The sequence below is a fragment of the Hemicordylus capensis genome, chromosome 5 (assembly GCF_027244095.1).
Source record: "Hemicordylus capensis ecotype Gifberg chromosome 5, rHemCap1.1.pri, whole genome shotgun sequence".
NCBI classification, from domain to species: domain Eukaryota; kingdom Metazoa; phylum Chordata; class Lepidosauria; order Squamata; family Cordylidae; genus Hemicordylus; species Hemicordylus capensis.
Window position 1 is genome coordinate 172020971 of NC_069661.1, and position 25260 is coordinate 172046230.

At 43.2% G+C, this 25260-nt stretch overlaps 1 protein-coding gene across 7 annotated transcripts in view; it reads right to left on the reverse strand.

The window, feature by feature from the left end:
• Positions 1–25260, reverse strand: part of MET (MET proto-oncogene, receptor tyrosine kinase) — a 159195-nt gene that overhangs the window by 114197 nt on the left and 19738 nt on the right. The window contains exons 2-3 of one of the 7 annotated variants that reach the window (XM_053254299.1): positions 19242–19376; positions 1896–1974 (exon numbers count right to left, since the gene is read on the reverse strand). The exons of 2 other annotated variants lie outside the window; for them this stretch is intronic. In XM_053254299.1, the coding sequence (XP_053110274.1) occupies positions 1896–1898 (3 nt within the window). In that variant the 5' untranslated portion in view covers positions 1899–1974; positions 19242–19376. Of the gene's footprint in view, positions 1–1895; positions 2363–10614; positions 10652–19241; positions 19377–25260 lie in introns of those variants that run through there. 4 more of the 7 variants (XM_053254300.1, XM_053254297.1, XM_053254296.1 and 1 more) reach the window with 4 other exon arrangements.

Sequence of the window (25260 nt, forward strand, 5' to 3'; positions counted from 1 at the left end):
AAGAACTCAGATGCAAACCAGTACCAATGCTGATGTTATTCCTGCAGTCCTCTACCTCTGTCAGCACTGTACTGAGACTCTAAAGATCAGTCCTAGCCTAAAGAAAATTCAAGAACTCCTGTTAAAATCCTTTAATGGGGAGATGCTTGTCAATATAGGAAATAAGAGTGTTACCAGAGAACCTCTCCATCTCCTCTTAGGAAACTCTGGCTTCCTACAGAAGCAAAGGAAGCAAGACAATTACTTGGTGCAAAACTTGGCCTCTATTTTGATCAAACAGCTGTTTCTTATTGCTAAATATATTGTTTTTGTTGGATTTAATTTGCTTATTGTTCGTTATATATCCCTGAACCAGTGCAAAAGCTGCCTAGTAGAAGGTGATACACCCTCCCTCCCCCCAACTTCCATGTGTTCTTAATGAAGCCAAAGTTTGATACACCAGAAAAGTCTTTCCGATTAAATATTTTAAGATTAAATTTCCCAGAGAGATGGGTAACACAAATCCCAGAATACAATCAAGGTCAAGCCCCAAATCAGCTTTGTATACCTGGCACAATAGCACGTTTTTCTATTGTGCTTCTTCTGAATAGCAACTAACTCACCCACACCTCCTTCAAGTTCAGTACTTGGACTTCTTTTGTATTTCAAACCACCCTTTGGAACTTAGTAGAAGGCATATAAGAGCCTCTGCTCTCAAACCCAAGTTGTGAGGCTTCTGCTTGACTTCTGTGAGACTTGGTTGTTTAATTGTTTGCTGTGGAAACTTGGTGACACACTCTGCCTTCAACTGCTCAGAAGCCTGCCTGAGCACCCAGCTGTGAGCTCAAATCCTTCCCCTTCTGCTGAATCACTGGACTACTGAGTCCCTAAACTGGCACTAAACTGCTGAGCTGAAATTACTATCCTTGAGCTTTCCTTGTGTGGTTTGGAGAGACATGGACTGGACTGACCTGGTCACTCTTGGGACCTGAAGTCCTTGGGTCACTCTCTGCATGGGCCTGCCATGGGCTTCATCACTTAGAAGCGTTAAGAAAAAATTTGATGGCCAAAGGGCCAGGAAAGGAAAACAATGGTTGTTTGACAGCTGGTGCTTATAAACCAAAATGTTCAGCCCCCTCTCCCCTTCTCAACTCTCCCTTGTTAATTGGACGTGCTTTGTGGATAGGTGCCTTCAAACCTTAGGTTTCAGCAGTGAAACTCACCAAACAAGGGTTCAAATTCAGGTTTGGAAGTGAAAACGGAACTGCAGTTGAAACCGTGGCTTTACACATTCAGATGATCTCTAACTCTTCTGGCATCTTAACCTTTGGTTTGGCGTTATGTCCAAATGTGACCTGGTTCTTCCTTCCTCTCGTCTTACCTTGTTCTTCTGCCACATTCTGAAGCCTGACAAAACCAGGCTATTATATCATTAGTTCCTCCTCCCTCCTTATCTTATCCCATGAGCTGCCTTCACTCCCTATGCAACTGCAACTTTATCAAGGTTGTCAAATAGCACTGTGCTTCTATTGTACAAATAAACTTATCTTATTTTCAAAAGCCTTGCCTCTGAGTCTGTTGCTTCTCTGGGAAACCCTTATGTTGGCTTTTGCCTCTGTCTAGACTGCTGTCCATTTATTATTTAGCCTTGCAAATTCATTTTTGTGCAAATTTCCCCCATTCAAAAGAGCATAGATACACATGTGTCTAACAAACATGTGAGAGCAACTGTAGTTACAGCAGACTCTTACACAACAGTTTCACAAGCAAATCCACTGGAAATATGAATCAATTTTTAAAGTGAAGGAGCTATAGCTGCCATTCTATACATGGATGCTACAAGTGATCTCTACTGTAATGTAAGTAATGTTCATCTATAGTAAACCTACTGTGCATATAACAGAAAAGGCACCTACCATATATTAGCAAGTGTTGCAAGTTTTCTGAGTTTCCATTAGCATCTTTATGCCACACCTTGATAAGTTTTCTTTGGATCTAGGAGACAACCCAAACATTTAGGAGCCAGCCAGTGGACCATCCCTTGCTTTCAAGAAAGAGTTAGCAAATGCAGCACAGAGCATCACAAGACATTGGCCCAAGGACATTGTTTAGCATCTGCCTTGGTGGTGGTGACTGGTTGTAGAGGAGTGGAAGAGTTGGAGGTTTACAGAAGCACCTCCTCAGTATTGGCTATTTGGAGCTGTGCCAGCGGATTGCTGGTGAAGGTTTGTCTTGAGGTTGAGGGGCCATTTCCTTTGAAGGGATCAGGCAGCATCTATGATTGCTTCTGGAGTTGGGAGAGGGCTGGATGGGCTCATTCTGAGAGCAGCTCTAATTCTGGGCTTGACCCATGTTGGAGACCTTAATTTAACAACCCCCCTTCAGTTCTAGGGAGTGGTTTTTTATGTAACATATAGATTGGAGCTTTTATTATTGGGGACATCATTCATCCCAGGATTGATGTGAGCATTCTTGTGGGTGGGTGGGTGGGTGGCTTTGCCAGATAGTTGCTGCTCTTGTACATGACTGAGGACGATGTGGAAACACAGGTGCTGGGGGTGGTTGAGCTGGGGACATGTGTCTGGGACAGTGTTCCCTCAAAGGCGTGTGCATGTGCTCATACGTTTTCTGATGGCCGCTCAGGTTTAATCAGGAAGATCCCACTCAGAATCCACATGTGCACACACTGCCTTGATACTGCTGCCCAGAACAAAACTCATTCTGCACACAAATGAATAAAATTAGAGAGAACACATTGGTCTGGGAGAGCAAAAGAGTGGGGATGCTCTAATCTGGGGGCTGTGGCTTCATGGGTAGCGGGCAGAGGGAGATAGCATGGTGAGAGCTGGGCAGGCTGTTGCAGGGGGAAATGGTCCAGGCAATTGAGGCCTGTTTCTTTCTTCCTGCTCTTCTCCCAACCCTCTGAGATAGGCTGGGAATTCTGTGTACTGACCACCCTGCTGCACTTCAGTCCCCCTAACTGAGTTGGCAGGGGTGGTCTCAGAGGTGGCTTTGGGCTCCACAAATCTTATTGTCTTAGGGGACTTCAACATCCACACTGAGCACCCCCACCACAGGAGAGGCTCAGGATTTCATGGCCTCCATGGGCCTATCTCAATTGGTATCGTGCCCTACCCATGTGGCAGGACATATTCAAGATCTTGTTTTTGCTGACCAGGGAATACGTTATCTGGGAAGTGGGGGAGTTTGAGGTAACTCCCTTGTCGTGGACAGATCATCATCTGGTGAGGTTTAGTTTGACTGCTCCATCCACCCTCTGCAGTGGTGGTGGGCCAATTAGAATGGCCCACTCCCAGAGGCTTATGGATCCATTTGGTCTCCAGACAGCCCTCAGGAAGTTTCCAGTGTCTAGAGCTGGCAATACTGTCGAGGCCTTGGTGAATCTCTGGAATGTGGAGACTGTCTGGGCTACTGGAACTATTATGGTAGTTCCTAATAGCCCTTTCTAGCTTGGTAGAGCCCGCTCTGCTCCCTGGTTTTCCTTGGAGCTTAGGAAAATGAAACAGCTCAAACAGCTGGAACAACACTGGAGGAAGAGCCTTGATGAATCTGACCACACACAGGCTGGACAACTAGAGACCTGTTTCTAACCTTCCCTTTTTGGCAAGGTGATAGGAGTGTGTGCTAGCATCCCAGCTGCAAAGGGATGATATGGATTACCTAGACCTCTTTCAATCTAGCTTCAGTCCTGGACATAGGACTGAAATTGCCTTGGTCACACCAATGGATGACCTATATGCAGGGAGCTTGATTGGGGAATTGAGACCATTTTGGTTCTCCTGCACCACTCAGAGGCATTCAATACCATCAACCATGGAATCCTTCTGGACTGCGCCTTGAGTAGCGGGATTCGAGGTACTGCTTTGGAGTGGCTTTGGTCCTTTTGGGGGGGGGTCCAGATGATGGTACTGGGGGACTACTGCTCGGTTCCTTGGCCCCTCCTGTGGGGTCCCGCAGGCAGGGATGTGCATGAATCTCAATTTTCAGCACATCCCTGGCACCTTTAAAACAGAACAGGTGCATACCTGCTTCTCTGCCATGCACCACTTCCTGTATTGGTGGCGCTCTCCCCCGCTATTATCGCATACCAACGGCGCTCTCTCCAGCTACCCTCGTGGATGCACAGTGGCCATTTGCATGGTCAGCAACCATGCCGATGACACAAATGGCTGCTGTGCATGTATGGAGGCCGTGTGTGTGTGCTGGTGTTGTGTGAGGGCAGCTGGGGAGAGAACCGCCAGTACATGGTGATAACTGCGGGGAGTGCCGCTGATATAGAAAGTGGCAGCGAGCGGCAGAGGAGCAGGTATGCACTTGCTCTCCTCCATTTTAAAAGGTCCTGGGGATGTGCTGCAAATTGCACTTTGAACCGTGATTTGTTCACATCCCTACCTGCAGGGTTCCGTTTTGTCCCCCATGCTTTTTAACATCTGCATGAAACTGCTAGGAGAGGTCATCCAGAGACCTGGACTGAGTTGTCAGCAATATGCAAAAACCACTTTGGAAACTTCTGTTGAAAAGTGGTATATAAGTATTTGTTGATGATGCAAATGACATCCAGCTCTCTCTTTCCTTATCATCTGATCCAAGGGAGGCAGTGATGGGTTGGATGTGGGCTAATAAACTGAGATTGAATCCAGGCAAGATAGAGGTACTGTTGGTCAGTAGAAGAGCCAATCAGAATGAGGGGATTTGACTGGTTCTGGGTGGGGTTGCACTTCCCTTGAATGAGCAGGTGCACAGCTTAGGGTATTGCTGGACTCAGCTCTGCTTTTGGAAGCTCAGATGGAGATGCTAGCCAGAAGGCAGAAAGCCACAACTGCCCATGTTTTAGTCACATCATGGCTGGATTACTGTAAGATGCTCTACATGGGGCTGCCCTTGAAGAATATTCTGAAACAAAATGTGGCAGTTAGGATTTTATCTGGAGCTCCCTGCTGGGATCATATTACACCCATTTTGAAAGAGCTACATTGGCTGACAATTTGTTTTTGGATCCCATTCAAGGTGCTGGTATTGACCTTTAAAGACTCTTAATGGTTTGAGCCCTGGGTATCTTAGGGATCGCCTGTTCCCAAGGGACAAAATCATTGGAGGAGGCTGTGCTCCACATGCTGACAATGAGGGAGGCTCAGCTGTCATGCATGTGGGATAGGGCCTTCTCAGTTATTGCTCCCGGACTTTGGAATGCTCTCCCAGTGCACATCCACTCCTCAGTCTCCAAAACAGTTATTAGAAAGCAAGTGAAATCTTGGCTTTTTACCCACATTTTAAATGACTGTTTTTGCTGCTCTGCATCATATGGTCACACTGTGTATGTTTTTAAAACTTTCAATTAGATATGTATTTTTATGTTCGAATATTGTTTTTAATGTTTTGTAAACCGCATTGAGATTATTTTAATACAAGGCGGGATAAAAATCTAACAAATAAAACTAATAAACACAACACTTGACAAAATTATCCAACTTAGCGATGGACACTGTGGCGGGGGATGGTAAATGAGCTTCTCTTATCCCCTTTACAAGTAACATACTTTGAACAGAAACAAGTCTGTCTGGGACAAATAAATATATCAAATAACTTTGAATATTCTATTCTAGGCACCATGGTTAAATTTCTAGGTGCCATAATTCACTGGCACCTGGGATTTCTCAAGCCCCGCTTTATGCAACTAAATACTAAATTCAGCTTTCATGATATGTTGGTTCATATAATTACTGTACTGTGTTTGTTAGCCAATATTACAAGAATTTTTTAAACAAAAAATTCCTGGCAAATATATCCTTTTTTTAAAAAAGGAACACTTTGTATGGGCTGTAGGTGGAGGAGAAATATCTAAAATAGTCCTTTGATATTCCCACTGCATTTAGAAATATAAGTCTTCCATTAGTAATGTGTTTTTCATATATTTTCCTTATTGACTTTTTGTTAAGATTAATTAGATTCACATTTTTAAAATCCTCACAGCAGTAAGTGACTTGGGAAGGCTTTGAAAATGCACAGCCAGGCAAAAACAATTTTGAAAAGTAGTAATTAGGCTCATGGAAGGTCTAACTTAGCAAATGTCTTCCTTTTTATTCATTTTTTTCATGTGGTTTTCAAAATCAAAGACTCATGACTAGGGTGATAAAAAACCGACATTCTTGTGGTTCAAGAACTGGGTTTTGTACCAGTTTTCAACAGTACACTACAAGTCACACCAAACCTTTATTGATACTTATGCACAGTTGCTAAGCTAAATTTAGCTTCCTTAGAGGAAAACAAATAATCTAAAAGCAATATGACCATATGCTGTTTACAGGATTTTGCAGAAAATATTATTTGGATACAGATGAATGGTATTGTTACAAATATACAAATGCTCACAACAGCAAGCTCAAAAGCACCTTTGATTTCTAGAAATCTTTAAAAAGGCTTTAACAAAGTTACCAATAGTTCTATTTTACCCAAAAACCATCACAGTTTTGGCTAAAATAATACATTGGCAGGAATTGAAAGAGCAACTTGTACAAACCGAAAGGCACTTCTGCTCACTCAAGTGGTGAAGTCCAATTTCCATTGAAACACACACACCCCACCCCAAACTGCAGTCTCCTGTACCGTTACCATCAGGTTCAAGCTCAAGGGAAGGAGGAAATCAAGGAACCAAAAGGATACTCGGCCAAGTGATTCAGTAATGCACACTGGGGAGAGGGAAGTCAAATAACCAGAGGATGCTAGGTCCAGGGATGCCAAAATCTGTCATTCAAGACCTCTGCAGGGAACTGACCACAACTGGATCTGTTTACTTGAGATGAAGGATGCAGGAGTTAAGTCACAATTAATGTGCTGACACGGAAACTATTTCTCTTCATTTTAAGCTCACTCCAACATACAATATGCTGTAATGTATTTCAAAGCAAATAATATATATCGATGCAATGCCATATCAACATATAATGTTTATTAGCTGAAGTATTAGCTTCATCAGGTTTTAATAGTCGTGGAAATTTCCTTATTTTATTAATATTTCATTCTATTCTACCAATTTAACACTTCAATGGGTTCTCTATAGAGTTTCCAGACATTTAGGTCAGTGGAGTAAGACCCCAGCTACTGATCCAGGACTCATTGAAAGGCAACAATACTGCCTTGCAAGCAATCCTAGACAGTCTGCAGAGTGTCAGCAGCTGCTTAGATGAGAGCAGGAAGAGACGATGGATCTTAACAACTGTTGGTGGAGGTCCACTTCCATAATGGAGCTTTCCTCAAGGATAGTTTTTAAAATTGCACTCTTTTGCATTGGAAGAATTGGGACAAAATACAAGAATATTGATATAATACGGACTTCTGTATTCCTCAAGGCCCTCAGAGATGCAGATTTGTTTGGGGAATGTCAATAAAACAGATTCTTCCCAATAACAGTTAATGACAACAGGAGATGGAACTCAGACTGATCTGATCAATAACTGTCAGGAGACAGGATCCAGAGGACAACAGCAATTAACACTGAGATTCTGGAAGGATGCTGATATCTTGAGAAAACTCTTATGTTGAGATCAAAAGATCAAACAACTATATAAAAAAGTGAGCTCTCCGGACAGGGTCAGCAATCTTTGCCTAACAAGCAATACTTGCTCATATGCACACCCCAAGTGCCTGATGTCTAGCTGCAGAGCTAGCAAAGGCCTGGGACCTGCAGGAAAGAGACTGCCTGGTGATTCTTGCTGCGGGGCGAAGAATCAAGGGAGAATCAAAAACTCCGTCTTTGAACCCCAGCACTAGAAGTCCACCAGATGCCCTGTTTGCAACACTCTCCAGCAATGGGCACTAGCCTCGCATCCATCTGGCCTCACATCCATCTGGCCATGACAAGATCTGGTAGAATGCCTCTTTCAAGAACCAGCCTTTGCCCCCAACTTCCATCCCCTTTACTAACCCTGGCACTCTGCCATTCCCGCTTCCAAGCAACTCCCTTCCCTATCTCCTTTCCAGTTTCTCTATCTCTTGCTAGTTAGAAGTAATTACTGAGAATGACATGCATCTACACACATATGATAGTTAGGAATATTGCTTTGCTATAACTAGTAGTTATGATAAATTGTTTTGTTTCTTGCTCAGTTAAATTGATGCCGTGGCTCTGACAATCTTTTATACTCAATAAAGCCCACTGAATTATGTGAGAGTGTTTGGTCTTCTTTCTACCTTTGAGCCCAGAACATACATGATCACCATATAAAGAACTGATCTATTTGTGACACTGTGAAACAAGCCTAATTTCCTATGCTAACTCCAGAGCATATCTAGTGTACAAATCAAGCTTGGCTCACAACAACTGCAAATAATCCAAGCTGCATCCTCCACCAGGTAGCTTAATTGTGCACTTGGGAAGTGCAGCATAAAATTGTCCTCACAAAGTTTACTGAACTGAGATATAAGCTATGTATCCAGTCTGCCATGTTCATAATGGGTACAAAAGTAGATCTAGCTCTGGGCTGGATGCTTTGGCTGTTCCTCTGTAGTTGGTTGATTTCAACACTATGAGCCTTGTTCAATGCTAAGTCACTGCAACTTTATTACTAATGTGCATTTGGAAAATACTTGAGAACTTCAGCTAGCATAAGACAGAGCAGCTCAGCATTTGGTCTTTAGAGTCAGCAAAGTACTAAAGACCATCATTAATTTTAAATATAGGAGTTACTTTCTTTGAAATCATGGATGAGCCATGTTAATGGTTTTTAATGTTTAGCTGAATCAGATCCGCAATACCAATGTTGTCTACGAATATACTTTTCGAGTTAGACTAAGGCACTCAATAAGGCACCTAGAATAAGGCACTCAAAGGAACTCAAAAGCATTGACAAGTGATCTGTATTAAAGAATGAATCCTCTCACCACCCCCCTCCCCCGTCAAAAAAACCCCTCTGACTTTACACAGTCACTAACAAATCTGTTTTTGGACAGCATGATTTCAGTTCTCTCATGAGCACCCACCCTGAATTACAAGTCATTAGAAATGGGCTTTGCTAGCCACCACAAGCATGGTCAGCAATGATGTGTCAACGCCATTGGAGATGCAAAAATAAGTGTTGTGGTCGAGATGTTAATGGTGGAAGCATACATGGCCTGACTAACCACCATTACTGCAAGTGATGCTAAGTTTCTTTTTCTTTTGTAAGCATAATTCTTATTGTCTGACCATCTTCTACAGTTAAGAGTCATACATGCTCAGTTCCTTCCTTTTATGTCCTGATTATTTGGGTTGTGGCAAATGAACCCATGGCAAATACAGCTGTCCTTCTGAATTCATCTTTTGGACTGGGTTCCTCTTCAGAAGCACTCATCCGACCCTGTCACAGAAATCTCCTTCCCATTTAAAATTTTAAAAACTGGAAGGGCCAAATGAATCATCTTGTAACAAGCACAACATTTCAAGACAAGAAATATTAAAGGGATCCCTAACAACCACAGGGCTCTGTTGGCGCCAGGAGTCAAAATTGACTTGACAGCACACCTTACTTTAAACCTGCCCAACCTTTCCTTAGAAAACTCTAAGGTACTTGTATCATCAATTCAAACATGCTAAAAACACACATTTCACAGATGCTGAGGAACAGTATCACTTCTGAATGAGGGCAACTCTAAACTCACTTTTGCCCTGTTGCACTAGCCTTTGATGTGCAGACAGTTTCTGAAGAGAGGCAGCTCTGAAATTTGCTGTCCCCCCCCCCTGTATTCTGAAGTGACAGCATCCCTGAAAACTGAAGCTTTTCAGCAATAGCTCAAGGTGCGCTAAGGAGGTTGTAGGAATACATACTGTATGCCTATTCTATTTCAAGGTACCTGTTCAAGAAAATAAGAGAGATTCAAATCTTCAAAAGAGGGCACCATTCTTTTTCTATTCTCAGAGAGTTAGGGCCAACAATGTATTCCTTGCAGAGCCAGTCAAGGATGGCTCTGATGGAAAGATGGAAAAGGAAGCTTCTTGGTAAGGAGGAAATGATAGAATAGTCCCTGACTGTATTTGCCTTTTCCTGCTGAGTCAAGTGATTCAGATATGCATGTGGAACTTGCAGGTTAAGTTTACAGAAGAAAACAAATCTTAAAATAAAAGTGACTTCAGGCTATATATAATGGAGATGCATGTTTCCATGATCTGCATAATCAAGTTGCATGTTACTATGATCTGCAAGTTTGCTTGTTACCCTAAATAAATGGCTGTCTCACTCTTTGCTTGGTAAATATTAAACACCATGAATATAGTTGCAGTTCTTAGGATTGGTTATAATTTCTCAGCTGAGGTGGTGCAGTTCTCCCCTGTTATGACTGTACTCCCAGAAAGAAATTTCAGGATGAATACGGCAGCTCACTTAAGTCCTGGTCTAAAACTTCAGGCAGCCATATCAACTATACTTTTAGTGAATCCACCAAGAACCAGAAAGTACTTAACAATTGCCTCAAGAAATATTATACACTAGCTGATCTCACGCAGAGCATCTGCACGCTAGTATTTTATTGGAGGAGGAGGAACGAAGGTAGATCTCTCCTAGCCTCCTGTCAAAATCCCCTCACCCCAGAGACCTCCCCACCCTCACCTAAGTCCCACTCCTGCTCCTCCTCCCTCCCTCCTACCTTAAACAGCAATGAATCCATACTTGCAGATCTGATTCAGATTGAGCTTGGCTCTCTTCCTCTCTCGTTTATACCTTTTTAAATATAAAATTTAAAAAATGATCAATCAAACATGCTCCCGCTTGGGCTGGATTGTGGCCCCTTCCTCAATCCCCATTAGGACTCCTTCCTTTGTTTTTCAGCTGCTGCAAGCTTGGAGGATGGTTTTAAGAACCTGGCTGTATGGCGGGGGGGGGCGTTGTTTGGGAGGGGCTTTCATGGGGGCAGGGAGGACATCTTACATCTTCCTGTTTGCCAAAATCCTGCTGGGGAAATAACCTGCGGGCACCTGGCAGCTACCTGTATTTCTTCTAAAGGAGGAAGGGGGGCAAGCAGGTGGAAAACTCTATGTCAAGATGGGGCGGGAGAGAGAGGGTAAGAGAATCCCTTACGATCTGCTCCCTCCTGAAAAGGAAATGCCACTTTCCCATTGCCTCTTCCAATTGGGCATCTTTCCCCATGTCTTTATACTGAACAGTCAGAAATCAATGGGGGGGAATGCCAGGGGGGATTTGCACGTCCATAGTCTGCAACAGGGCCTTGGCAGGTAGTCCGTGAGGGATGGAGAGAGACTCCCCTGCCCCCACCCCAACCTTAGACCATGGCTCTTGGCTTGGGAAGCAACTGACTCAGGAAAACATGGATCTGTGCTGTCAGGAACATAACTGGGCCAACCAAGGGTTTTTGCTGGTTTGTCTAGGCTAAGCTCCTCCTGGGCTCTTGTTTGAAATTGCAACCCTCCAAGATTACCCTGAAGTTGGGCTGCATAAACATCAACAAATGTTCCCCATCTTATTTCCAGGGATAACTGGTGCAGTGTTTCTTTTATTGCTGGATTGCAGATGCCACCTTCTCCCTCCTCCCACTTGAAGGCCAGAGTTCAATGAGGAGACTGCTGCACCTCCTTTCAGCACATCTTTTCTGCCATTTGGCAATGTGGCTAGGCGTCTGTGGTTCCCTTTTAGTCTCTTAGCAGCCCGCTACCTGGCTCCACACCTTAGCAGCTCGCTACCTGGCTCCACACCTTCTCCCACTGAGAGGGTCTGCTCATCATGTGAGGAGGAGCGGGTCTGCCAGCAAGGCGAATCTGCTGGTAGCACGAAAGAGGGGGCTGGGCTCTGCCATCACCTTTTCGCCTCTTTCACTGCTAACAGACACCGCCTCCTTTTTCCTGTTACCCCTTGTCGTGCGGAGAGCCCCTTCTGTGGTGGCTGTTGCTGCTGCTTCGCAATCACAACTGTTGTTTAAGGGCAACACCGAGGCTATGGCAGCAGCGACAATGACAACCTGGAGGAAGGGCTGCCAGCACCGGAGCCCTGCCATCCTCGTCCTCCTCCTCATCTTTGGCAGTGGTGCCACCATCATGCTGCCCCAGCTCTCTCTCACCATGCATGCATTTAGTACTATGTGGGTGGGGCTTGCCATGTATGTTGCTTTCCTCTCCCCCTCCCAGCAGCTCATTCGTGAACTCTCACGAGAGCTCACATATGGGATTAGTGATGGGTACACTTTAGAGAAATAAATATAGACATGAGTTGAACCTGCGCAGAGAATCTGTGCACTAGTACTTGTACAAACAGGACACGAACAGGACTGGGCCAGTTTGGTTTTGCCCCCCCATCGAACTTCCCTTGGGTTCAGTGGGGTTTGCGAGACATTTTTAAAAAACACTTTTAGTACAGTTAAGGATGATTTTTTTAAAAGAACTTACCCCTTCTGGGAGGGGGCTTCTCCAAGATCACAGGAGTATGTGTGTGTGTGTCCACGGAGGCCTCCTCTCTCCCCCACGGCCTTCCTCATGCCAAAACTGCCAGGTTCGGGCATTCTTCAGCGCTTTCTGGGCCTTTTCCCCTTGCAACGGCCTTTTTTTAGTATGCCGCGCATGCGCAATGGGCCCCTGCGTGTCTTGGGTCATGACCTGACTCATGCAGGGGCCCATTACACATGCGCGGCAGCCTTTCAGGGAAAAGGCTCGGAAATGGCCGAAGAATGCCCAAACTGGGCAATTTTTGGCATGAGGAAAGCTGCCGGGGAGAGGGGAACCCTCCGCATGCACCCCTCATGGCCTCGGAGAAGCCCCCCAGAAAAAAAAAATTACTTGTGAACTAGTGACACTCTAGGGGGTTGGACCGAACACGGGAGGGGGTCAGTTCAACTCCGAACCGTCAAACCAAACCAGTTCGATGTCAAATGTGTTCAACAATAAAACTGTTTGCACATCCCTACTGCTGCCATTTCTTCTAACCCAGTCTCTCCCCACTTGCACACCCTCAGTGCCCCCCATGACATTGCTTTTCTCCCACCCACCCCTCTCTGCTGATGTCACCCACCCCTCTCTGCTGATGCCCCCACCCCTCCCTTAAGCCGCACTCCTGCTCCTCCTCCTTGACTGGGCCCTTCCTCACTGCAGCCGCCAACATGGCCGCTTGCTCCCCTCAGGCTGCTGACAGGCCCACCCCTCGTCTGGCTGCCTCCCTCCCACAATATGCTCGGTGGCCCCAAGCAGAAGTGGCGGTGGCTAGCTCGGCCATTCCTCGCTGCCGCCACCACCATAGCCTCTCAGTCCTCTCAGGCCGCTGACAGGCCCAGGCCAATCCCGTCCCTCGCCTGCTTGCCTGCCTCCCTCCCTCCCTCAGCCAATGGGCTCGGCAGGCCCGAGCAGCAGTGGCGATAGTTGACCAGGCCCTTCCTCACTGCCGCCGCCATGCCCGCTTGAACGACACAGGGGCTTTATCGCAGAGAAGCCTGCTGGCCTCAGGAGCCCTGCCCATGTACACTGCTCTTCTCGCCCCGTTGCCACAGCCCCCTCACTCCAGAGACCTCCCCACTCTCCAGAGCAGCAGCAGCAACAGCACTACTTTCCTTCCCTGCGCTGCCTCCTCCTGAGGTCTCCCTCCACTGCTGCCCTTCTGCTCCTTCTTCTAGGCTGCCCGTCAGGCTCCTCCAGTTCTCCAGCTGCCACTGGAAATCCCCTTCACCAATGCTACCCTTTTTTCTTACTCTCTGCCCCTCCCTTCTCATCTCTCTCTCTCTCTCCTCCCATCTTACTCCCCCCACCTACATTTCTTTCTCCTCACCCCTCTCCCCCTCTTTATTTCTTCCTCTGGCTTCTTTCTTTCTTCAGAGGGTTGCCATGACACAGAATTCTCACGGCTGGAGACGTCCACTGATTGGGCCTCCAATGTCACTGCCAATTGGTGGTTAAGCACTGTGTGGACAGGGTTTGCCACACACCATTTGCCACAGACCACCTAAGCCATATATATTTATTTATTTCTCCTGTATCTGTATTCTTGCACTAGTTTATAAGTTTTGAGAGAAAACAATTTCATTTCATTGCACAAAATGCAGGATCATCAAATCCACTTTCAGGGTCAAATCCATATGTAGATTATTTCAAGGTCAAATCCACACAGAGTTATTGAAAATTTGTGCAGATTTGAGACTACCAATCCCATAATGCAGTGCCAATCTGGCAATTTACACATGTACAAGAACCACGGTCCATGCAGCTTTAAGTTTAAGCAAGTCCATAATGCAGTAGACCTGTAAACGCATCAACACTGAGAATCTAGATTACACTGCACATGTTGAGAAATCAGTGAACAATCAGAACACACACAAACATTAAGCAGATTTTGATTCAGCCAGAGGCTTTTCCATATAAATAAGCTGCTAAGACTAAGAGCTATGATGCTATGTAGTGCCCACTTGCAAACCAAATTGTATTCCTTGACGCCAAAACAGACACATAAAAAGACCATTGCCTATAAATCTGAAAATCAAAACTTGGCAATATCTGAAGATCTGAGAAAGAGAAAAATATCCAGAGCAGACACACTTTGCCTACTTTTTTTTTTTTAGTGCTATTGTTAACATCACTGACAATAAGTTATAGGCCTTTCTAGAAAACACATTCATTTGCCTCCTTGACTAGTCTGAAAAATATTTAGTGCTTTCATGCCAAAAAATGAGTGGCAAAATTAACGAGAAAGTTAATATCTATTCAGAATCTTAGCAGATAAGAATATAGTCATGTATATGCATGGCCTATTAATAGTTCTAATATATTACGGTATTTTAGAATAATTTTCCATAACAGAAAAAGGTGTTTTTTCTAGGTTTAACAGTCTGCAAAAATTCACCTGCGCATACAAGTTAGAACAACCATTAATCCTCCATTCTGAAGAAAATATATTATTCTTTTTACTCACTTAACATTAATTTACAGTAAATGGACTAGAGTGCAATACAAATCATAGCCTTTCCTTTGCAACCTGCTGTAGTGCTTTAAACCCAAGGAATAAAGCAGACTTTGGAGCTTGCACCATTCAACTGGATTTATTTCATTGCTTCTGGAAGTGGTAGTGATGGATTAGAATGGCACTAGAGGCCTTTCCCACGCCTTATGAGAACCATTAAAAATATCCCCAAGTATACCAAAGGAATGAAGAATATCAATAGAACTGCATCTTTAAAAGAAGGTGACATATTAGTCAAGATTTGTTAATGAGATATAGTGCTTCTATGTGGAGTAAAGGTTTCAGGATCAAATCCATAATAAGGCATCTGAAAGGCTTGAAGTATCAAAAAGAAAGTTAAAAAGCAGAACTCAAAAAAGAACACTGAGTGGTATTTTTTAAAAAATACAAGGAGGATGAATATCAGTATATAGATTTGTGTTGATTGTTCAGCCTTCTGAGATCTTGACAGTAGTAAAGGCTTTCTCCTTTAAAGAGTGTTTGGGTGCTTGATGTTAGGATGAAACGGAAGATGGAACCTTGAAGAAACATCATACCTATGACAGGTTTCACACACAACCTTACCACATGGGCTGCCCTCATCAGCCCATTTCCAAATTTTAGTTTGGAAAAGAGAAGACTACAGGGAGACATGAAATTATGAATGGAGTGGAGAGAGTAGAGAAAGCCACCTAAGGGCGCAGTGGGGAAGTAACTTGCCTAGGGAGCAAGAGGTTGCTGGTTCGAATCCCCAGTGACACCTATATTGGGCAGCAGTGATATAGGAAGATGCTGAAAGGCATCATCTCATACTGCGCGGGAGATGGCAATGGTAAGCCCCTGCTGTGTTCTACCAAAGACAACCACAGGGCCAGGAGTCGACACCGACTCAATGGCACAACTTTACTTTAGAGAGAGTGGAAAGAGAGAAGTTTTTCTCCCTGTCTCACAACACTAGAACCAGGGGTCATCCTATGTAACTGAAGGCCAGGAAATTTAGGACCAACAAGAGGAAGTACTTTTTCACACAATGCATAGTTAACCTATGGAATTCTCTGCCACAGCCAACAGCCTGGATTGTTTGTTTATTTATTTGATTTCTATACCGCCCTTCCAAAAATGGCTCAGGGTGGTTTACACAGAGAAATAATAAATAAATAAGATGGATCCCTGTCCCCAAAGGGCTCACAATCTAAAAAGAAACATAAAATAGACACCAGCAACAGTCACTGGAGATAGTGTGCTGGGGGTGGATAGGGCCAGTTACTCTCCCCCTGCTAAATAAAAAAGAATCACCACGGAGGTGATTCTACCATGGAGGACAAGTCTATCAATGGCTACCAGTCTGAGGGCTATAGGCCACCTCCAGCTTTAGAGACAAGATGCCTCCAAATACCAGTCGAAGGGGAGTAACAGCAGGCGAGGGGACATGCCCTCAGCTCTTTTCTGAGGACTTCCCAGAGGCATCCGGTGGTCCACTGTGTGAAACAGGATGCTGGACTAGATAGGCCTTGGGCCTGATCGAGCAGGGCTGTTCTTATGTTCCTATCACAAAGTTAAATTCTTTCTGAATTTAGGGCTTATATCTTTATTATTTAAAAATATATAAATTACAGGCCCATTTCTTAGAATTGTTAGGAGCAAACACAAAGTACTTTTTTAAAATGTGCAGTATAAATTAATTAAACATAGCAACTGACATCCTGACTAATGAAGTGAGCATATAAGGAGGTTCTGCAGAGGCGCTCTGGAAGCCTCCGCACAACTCCATCCTGTCCTCCTGCACGTGCACTATTGTACCACAGAGCTAACACTTCCAAGTGCTGCTTGCACTCTAGAAGCATTATGAAAGATCAGAAGTATTTGCCATATGGCTCAACAATGCACGCAGGAGGACTGGGGGAGTTGCGCAAAGAGGACTGCCAGTGCACCTCCGCAAAGCCTCCTTACACCTGTGCCTCTAGTCAAGGTGTCAGCCACTTAGGCAGCATCCAGACTAAGTCATTACTAAATCCCATCCAAATTAATAAGACTTCAGGTAGTCATGACTAACTTGTATCAATGATTTCAATAGTCTGAATGCTGCCATGAGGCATTCAACGAGATGATTCTCACGACCAGCTGAAAACGGGCTACGGGAGCCTAGCCCGGTTCCAACTGGTCATGTGCTGCAATGTGAGCCACATGGCTCCCAGTGGCAAGACCGCTTAAATGCCCCCCCTTAAACACTAACCCCGTTTTTCTGATCTTGTGTCACCGTGGTGCAGCTCCGCACCACAGCAACTCATGAGTAGCCTCGCAATGGAGAGGCTACAACAAACCTCCAGGCATCAGGGAGCTCCCCAGAATGCCCCATACACTCATGCAGGCCATTCTGGGACTTGCCCCTGAACCCCACCACTCCAACCAGCTCCATTAGGGAGCCGGTAATCATCTGGGCAGCCAATCCGCCCAGGGAGGGCTGCCTGATCATCCACGGGGAGAGTGGACGATCAGGCAGTCAAATCCGCTTTCTTCACAGACCCCGTTTTGGTGCTTCACACTGCTCGTATGAAGCGCCTCAATGAAAGTCTCATTAGTTTCCCAGTTGTTTCTAGTAAAACAGAAGTAGAGATTAAAGCAGGCTTTAAAAACAAAAACAAAACGCTTCTTTTGGAACAACCTTTTTGAGCCCAAGGCATCAGTATTCTGGCTTCTAGGTGTTGACGTTATAAATTACTGATGGCCTTTATGTGGCCTATGGCCATTCAGGATGTCTAAAAGCCCCCATCATTCTTGGCATGATACTATCTCTACAACAATAAAATTGAGGCTACCATGTTTCCTATTGTCCACAGCTTATCTAAAGGTCTATCACATTTATAATTCATCCTTATCTCAATATGCATCATCATAAATCTGTTAACGTCCACTCACATTCTGGAACATATTGTTTGGAACAGCCACATATTTAGGGTGTCAGATTTCTTTTGAAAAGCTCGATTGTTTTCCTTCCATTCAGATAGGATTTATGTTGGATGGGATCAGTTTCTTACACTTCAGCACTGCTAAACAAGCATATTCAGGGCAGCTACCACCTAGGAAACATTTCTTTGGGCTGTAGCATAAAACTGTTTATCACTCTTTGTTCTTTGAGTGCTGCAGCCAGATGTCCAAAAAGAACAAAATGCACAATGTATGCATTTAAAGATATTTGCAAAAACAAACAAAACCCAGCAGGATCTGAAACAGCATTGCAGTGTGTTGCCAGCCCCTACAAGAGCTCTTGAACAGGAGCCTGGTACGGGAATAACTTTCAACAGGAGCCTGGATGTGCTGTTCACACCTTGTGTGGCAGGGGAGAAGATGAAGAGACTCTTTGTCGCTCCCTCAAGGTCTTTCTTGAGCCAATCTGACCTCGTACACCTTTAGAAGTTGGGCACTCTCCCACCATACTTCAGAAGCACAGAAATGATTCTCAAACCCTTTAAAAACAGGGTGGTGGAGAATGAGAACACACCAGTGCATCCTGCTAGGAAACAACAGTCAGAGCAAGGGCTACAGTAAACTTTTAATCTGAAAAGCAGCAGCACAGCACAGACCACACCTACCAATCCAGATAACTAATAAAGGAGCAGATATTAATACTATCAAGCTAGACAACTCTTCTTCACAGTTGGAGAATTGCTGTGATATGCCCGGGTGACCTCTATGATGAGGTATGGTTAGCTCAAGTCCACCTGTGCTGTAGGTGTCGCTAGGAGAGTTTTAATCTCTTAGTGAATGTCCTATTGTTGGAGCTCTGTTGGGTGAGCAGCAGAAAGAAAGAAAACAAAATGGGGCAAAAATGTAGGACTCTGAATCTGGATTACACTGATATAAAAGGCCACTGACCTTCCTCTGCCTTGACCTGACAGCTCTAATTTCTAGTTTGCCAGAATAGCATAAAATGCTGTCCATTGTTTAATCAATTGTTTCAGGTTACATCACACAGAATTGATCCCGGTCTGTGGCAGGAGAGATTATTCTATTTAGTTTATTTATTTATTTATTTATTGGTAGAAGCTATTGCCTCCTGCTGAACTTAGAAACGCTACTGATAACATAACCAAGAGTCAATCTCTCCATCAACCACAATTGGCCACTATGAACTCCTTTTTGACAAACGCCCTTCAGCCCGTGTGTATGTATGCTTGTTAACTACCTCAATAAATGTAGAGCAGCCTTCATCTATGGAAGGGTGTCTGAACAGTTTGTTCTTCCACATTTCAATCTTAGTAGTCAGAGTTCAAACTCCAGGAAATTCTTCCTCACCACACCTCACTAGTGCCCGGACATTTTTTGTGCATATATTTGTTTTTAGCTTACCCTTTCTCCAAATTGCTAAGGACAGCATACAGGTCTCTCTTTTTACATTCTCTTTATATTTTTATTTCTCTTTTTGAAGAATATGCACTCCCTTTCTCTGACAGCAACTGTCCTTCCTACCAGATATGGGAGGATCTAAAATACAAGCATTTAAAATGCATATTTTCAATACTTTTGTATCTAAAATACATTTACTCAGGTATTTTGTATTTTTAAAATACATTGCTGAAACCAAAATATATCTCAGCCAATCACTTCATTGCTTTCTTGCTTCAGAAGCTGCCTTTTTATTGCAAGCAGGCAACCCATTGGCTTCCAGGCATCCTCGTGTGTGCTCTATTCCACTCTCTCTGGCCCCTGAAGTCTGAAAAGTTTTACTCTGCTGCTGACTGGTTAGTCAGCCAAGTATGAAGAGAGAGAGAGAGAGAGAGAGAGAGAGAGAGAGAGAGAGAGAGAGAGAGAGAGAGAGAGAGAGAGACTAGACTGTCCCTGTGAGTAATATGAGGGGTGAGGGTGGCATGGGCCTCCTAGCTACAACACTGCAATTAGAAACCTGACCTGATCTGAAGAGGCTGAAGTTCTTCTGACCCAGTCTATGTGTAAATTTGCAACTCACCTGAGGCTTAGGCAGGTTATTTTGCAGAGTAGTTTACAGATATCTCCCTGTCTGTGTCCCCTGTTGTTTACTGTGGCTGACTGATGGTAGCAAATTTTAAATTCTTTCTTCTCTGTGCAACAAAGCATCGGCATATGCTCTGAAGTGTGTTCAGATTGCTGGAGGGCATGCAGAGTGCTTAGCTGGCTTTCCAGGTTACCTGGTTGTGGTGGGAACGGGACAAGGTGATTTTCATGATCGCTGATAGCAGACGAGGAAGGTGCTGCGGGTGGGGGGGGGAGAGCTGTTTTTAAAATCACCTTCCCCCCAGATTACCAAGCTCTGGGTCTTCAGCACGCCTCCTGCATGCCCAAAGGAGCAGCGCTCCATGGGGGAGCACAGAGTGATATGCGGCCAGAACGCATTGCTCCAGTGCAGTGCATTGGGGGATTCCCCCATCTCTGTGTCTCCTCGGGCTGCACACAACCCAAGGAGATACACCATACCTAGAAGCTGGGTTAAGGGTACACTTGTACCCTTAACCTCGGCTAACAGCTAGGTTAGTAAGGGAGTCAGGCTGCACAGGAGTGCTGGGATCCACAAGGATGACCAGCCTAACCCAGGCTGAGCTGTCCTAGCCTGGGTTAGGCTGGGACAGAGAACAGCCCCAGTATCACTTTTCGACACACAGAAAAATACAGGAAATCAAGCAGCCATGCTTGCTTAGACTGGATTAAAAGCTTCTAAAGTTTTAAAAGCCATCTTTTCCCTCACAATAACCTGCAAAGTTGGTCACTTTGAGAGAGCGAGAAAAGAGACTGCCTCACAGGAGCAGATGACTCAATGAACAGTTTCCCAAATTTGTTTCCCATCATTTTATCTGCACCACAATCCTTTGGAGGTAAGTTAGGCTGAGAAATAGTGAGTGGCCAAGATCATCCAGTGATCTGACTAAGTGAGGGCATCATGACTGAGTGAGGGCCTCAACCTGAGTCTCCCAGTCCTCATCCAACAACCTAATCACTACACCACATTAACTTATGGGGCAGTTAGAATCTTCTTTATTTTATTATTAGGAGGAGGATATACAAATAAATCCTTTTGATTTGTATATAAACTAGAAGCTTTCTTTAGTTTTCTTACTGAGTAATAGCTTGGGTTTAAGGGAATCCTCTGGAGTCACTCCTGTAAAACACCCCCCCCCATTGCTCTCAGTGCTTCAAGAACAGCATAGAGTGAGAGGAAAGGGGGGAGTGGATTAATTGAGGTAAAAAGGAATTGTTCTCCTCCTCATATGATTTGACCATAAGATTGCTTTACCATAAATACAACTTGCTGCTCATTTGACTATGCCATAGCTATAGGGTTGCAGGCTTTGTCATGACTAACTTCCAATTATTTCAGTGGGTCTACTCTAAGCAGGATTAACATTGGATACATCCTGTTGTGTTTTGATTTCTAGTTATATACTTTGTGTATTTTGCGCCCCCACCCCACCCCAAGAAAAAAACCCATGGAGGATGGTGAGAATGGAGAAATATAGCAAAAAGAAACAGGGTATTATGTTGTTTTGGAATTATTGATCTGACTGAGTGTTTAAAATGCTGGAAATACTTCAGTTTTTGCAGGACAAATCCAAGCAAATTAGTATATTGGTTATCCCACTGTCCAATGGTTTTTGGTTTTTTTTTTAAAGATATAGATACAAGTCTAACATCAAGTGGTCTCATACAGTGATCCCTCTAATTTTTTTCATCTCTGTGAAGAATGAGTTTTGTTCTGGGCAGCAGTATCAAGGCAGTGTGTGCGCATGTGCATTCAGAATGGGGCCTTTCTGGTTCAGCCTGAGCGGGATCTAAAATTAACTGAGTGGACATCCAAAAACTTGTGAGCTTGTAACCTTAGAGGTAAAAGTGGTACCATAGAACAGTTGTTTTCCTTTGCTGGGATGATTCACAGCCCCAGAAGGCACAAACTGAGTGATTTAATCTTTGGAAAAACTTGAATTGCTTAAAGGAAATGGAAACAAGTTCAGATAAGTATAACATCTCAAAATTTTGTCCCCTTTTCAGGCATTGTATTTTAAGATATATTTTAAAATACTATTTTGTATTTTTATTGGTTGTTTACCAAGTATTTTATCTAAAATATATTTGCTCAGGTATTTTGTATTTAAAATACTTTAAGGAAGTATTTTGCCCATCTCTGCTTCCTACCTACACACATATACTCCTCTGTCCATGAAATGTGGATAAGATTTGCTATTTTTGCGTCATTTGAGACTACTAAAAAACACACTATGAAGGAATGTCCCTTTTTAATAATAATCTGAATCAATCCTTAATCTTCAGGATACTGTCCACTTTTTCAGTAGGCTACAACAGAGGTGCACGACTCAAATGCCCTCGAGGGCTGGAATAAACTACAACGTGGTCAGGGGCTGAGGACAATTTTAAGTGCATTATTATATTAAAGTTAGTGATTACAAATTTTAATGATTACTAATTGACTTGTGGGTCTTTTTCCTTCATTAAAGGGTCCACAATTAGGAAAGAAGGAAACCTTGAGGAGCAACTCCACACTTAAGCTATTTGCAGAGAGAGGAAATACTTGGGGACCTAGGGGGAAAATTGGGAGGGGGCCTTCTCAAATGCTACATTTCTGCCACTAGGAAAAGAGACTAGGAATCTGCACTTCTGCCACTAGGAGCAAGCCACTGCAACAACAAAGTGGAATACCCACCCTCGAACTATGTTTAGCCTCATTAATATCAGAGAAAAGCTTTTGTACCATGAAATATCTGAAGTAGCTGTTGCTGCTTTTAAGGCAGCTATTTTAGACTGAAGGTGGCTATTTAGTGGTTTTTATTGTAAAATGGGTCGCTGAGTCAGTCTCGACTCCTGGCGACCACGGAGCCCTGTGGTATTTCTTTGGTAGAATACAGGAGGGGTTTACCATTGCCATCTCCTGCACAGTACAAGATAATGCCTTTCAGCATCTTCCTGTATCGCTGCTGCCAGATATAGGTGTTTCCCATAGTATGGGAAACAGACCAGTGGGGATTCGAACCGGAAACCTCTGGCTTGCTAGGCAAGTCATTTCCCACTGTGCCATTAGGTGGCTTGTTTTTATTGTACTGATTTTCAAATCCTGTTTTAATTATGTAAATACCTGTGTAAATGATTACAAAAAAAGCAGGACATAAGTGCTGCAGATCAATACAACAAAAATAACTCACTAGCACCACTTCAGGTTTATAGTAAAAATAAATAAATAAAATCCCATTAAAATTAGGTAGATCAATTGGCATTTCTTCTGGTAAGCTTTGGAATAATAAAAAATTAATTTGGCGACAACACGTCCAGGTCTTCCATTTACATATGCACTTTTTTTTTTTAGATCCCTCCTCCATATTTATCCACTTTTACATAAAGAGAAAGTATAGCAGTTTAACCATTTATGGAGTTACATTACCAAGACCCATGTGACACCCAAAGGCTAACAAGTTTATCATACCATAAGCTTTTGTGAACTACAGTCCACTTCATCAGATGCATGAACTGTTATTCTCTGTTGGCAGATACAGCTACCCTTTAAGAAATGGAGTTAAATTATACAAAAGAAGAGAATAATCATCATCTGCTTGTATCACTTGCCTAGGTTACATGAGTGGGTTCAGGATGGAAACAGATTCAGTTCATTGCCAGTACTTTTGAGTCAGACCTTTTTATTAACAAACAGATTTGAATACCCATCTGATTAAGGATTACTCACTTAAAGATTTGATTTTAGTCCTTTAACTAGAACAGGATACACCTGCCTGGGCAAAATTCTGGATTGTAGCATACCTGAAGACTTGTGTAAGGAGTATTTTGAAAGCAATTAAAGACGACAAGGCTTGTTCAGGCAAATTCTGCCCTTTTGTCTTTAGTGTAAAACCAATTCCAAGTTGAAGACTTTAGGGCTGCTTTATACATGACATTTATATCTGTGCAGGAAGAAGCATTTTATGCTGTCATCCATGAGTTGTGGCATAAGAGATTATTTTTGCCAGATCGGACAGCTGCTTTGTGTATTTACAGCAAATAGAGGGAATGCATTAGATGAAAGTATGTACCTGAAGGGCAGCATGCAAGTTTGTCTCCCTGTATGACAAATGTCTTGCAGTTCTTGGAGTGCAATCCTAACGATGTTTATTTGAAGTTCCATTGAAATCAATAGGATTCATTTTCCAGTAAACATGTTTACATAAGTAAGTGTTAATTTATTCTAACTTAGACGAATCTGTGATAGCTTGTGATAGCCATCTAAAGGGTTAATTATGGAAGGGGAGCTAGGCCAATGGTATTGACTTCTGAAATACTAGAAAAGAGTGGAAAGGAAAGAGTTCAGACATGCTTTCTGCAATTTGCAAAGTTTGAAATATTTGTGACAGCAGGACTTGACAAATCCCTGGAATCGGGGAATTATAGAACCTAGAAATTTAACCATGGCACCTAGGCTAGGATATTCAGATGTAGAGTTATTTAATATATAATATAATCTGTATATGGTCCACAATGTCCATCATGAAGTCCTTTAATTTTAATCTAATATCTATTGCCTGGATCTTAAATTTTTAGGCTGGATTCCAGATCCAATAAAATTTATCAAGACCAGTACTAGAGGCATAGATTTCAAAACAGCAAAGTTTCTAAAAGTCATATTTTCAAAGAAGAAATTATTTCTTTTTTTAAAAATGGTGTATTGGTGTGGAGACTTTCAATGCATTTCTAAATATCAGAGGCTAACAGAAAGGGAGAATATATTTAGGGTGGGAGGTAATTCAAACACTGTTCTACTTGTCTATTCAAAGAGCTGGTTGGTATGATCTTTTTGAGCTAATCAGACCCATCATATGGAGCACAGCAAGGGTGCGCCTGCTCTCCCTGCTGCCACAATCCATGCAGAGATGGTACACTGAAAGTATAGTTTGGGCCTTGGAAAGTAGGGATGAGGAATCTTAGCAGATCAACGAAACTTGGGATGGTAAAAAGATGACTATTAGGATTTGAGAATATATACAAATGAAAGGAAAAAGAAGATCAAAAAGGAAGAATCTGAGGAGAGAAGTTATAGGGGGGAAATTCATTATTAAGAATTAAAAAGAGGCATAATATTTGTTTGAAATAACCAAAATTATATTTAGCAGTAGACATCTTGTCAAATAAGATGCTGCTTGAGAAAAGATGCAGAGATTTCTTAAACTCTTTTTCTTTCAGGTCACAATGAAACACACATGATTCTGCCAAGTAGTAAAGCTGGCAAACAGAGAACCATAACTTCTCAAATCAGAATACCCACCAAGTGTTCTCAGAAAATCTATGCATCCTTAAGTCAAATAATTCTTAGTTTCCTTCCTATAAAACATCTTTGTTATTTTGT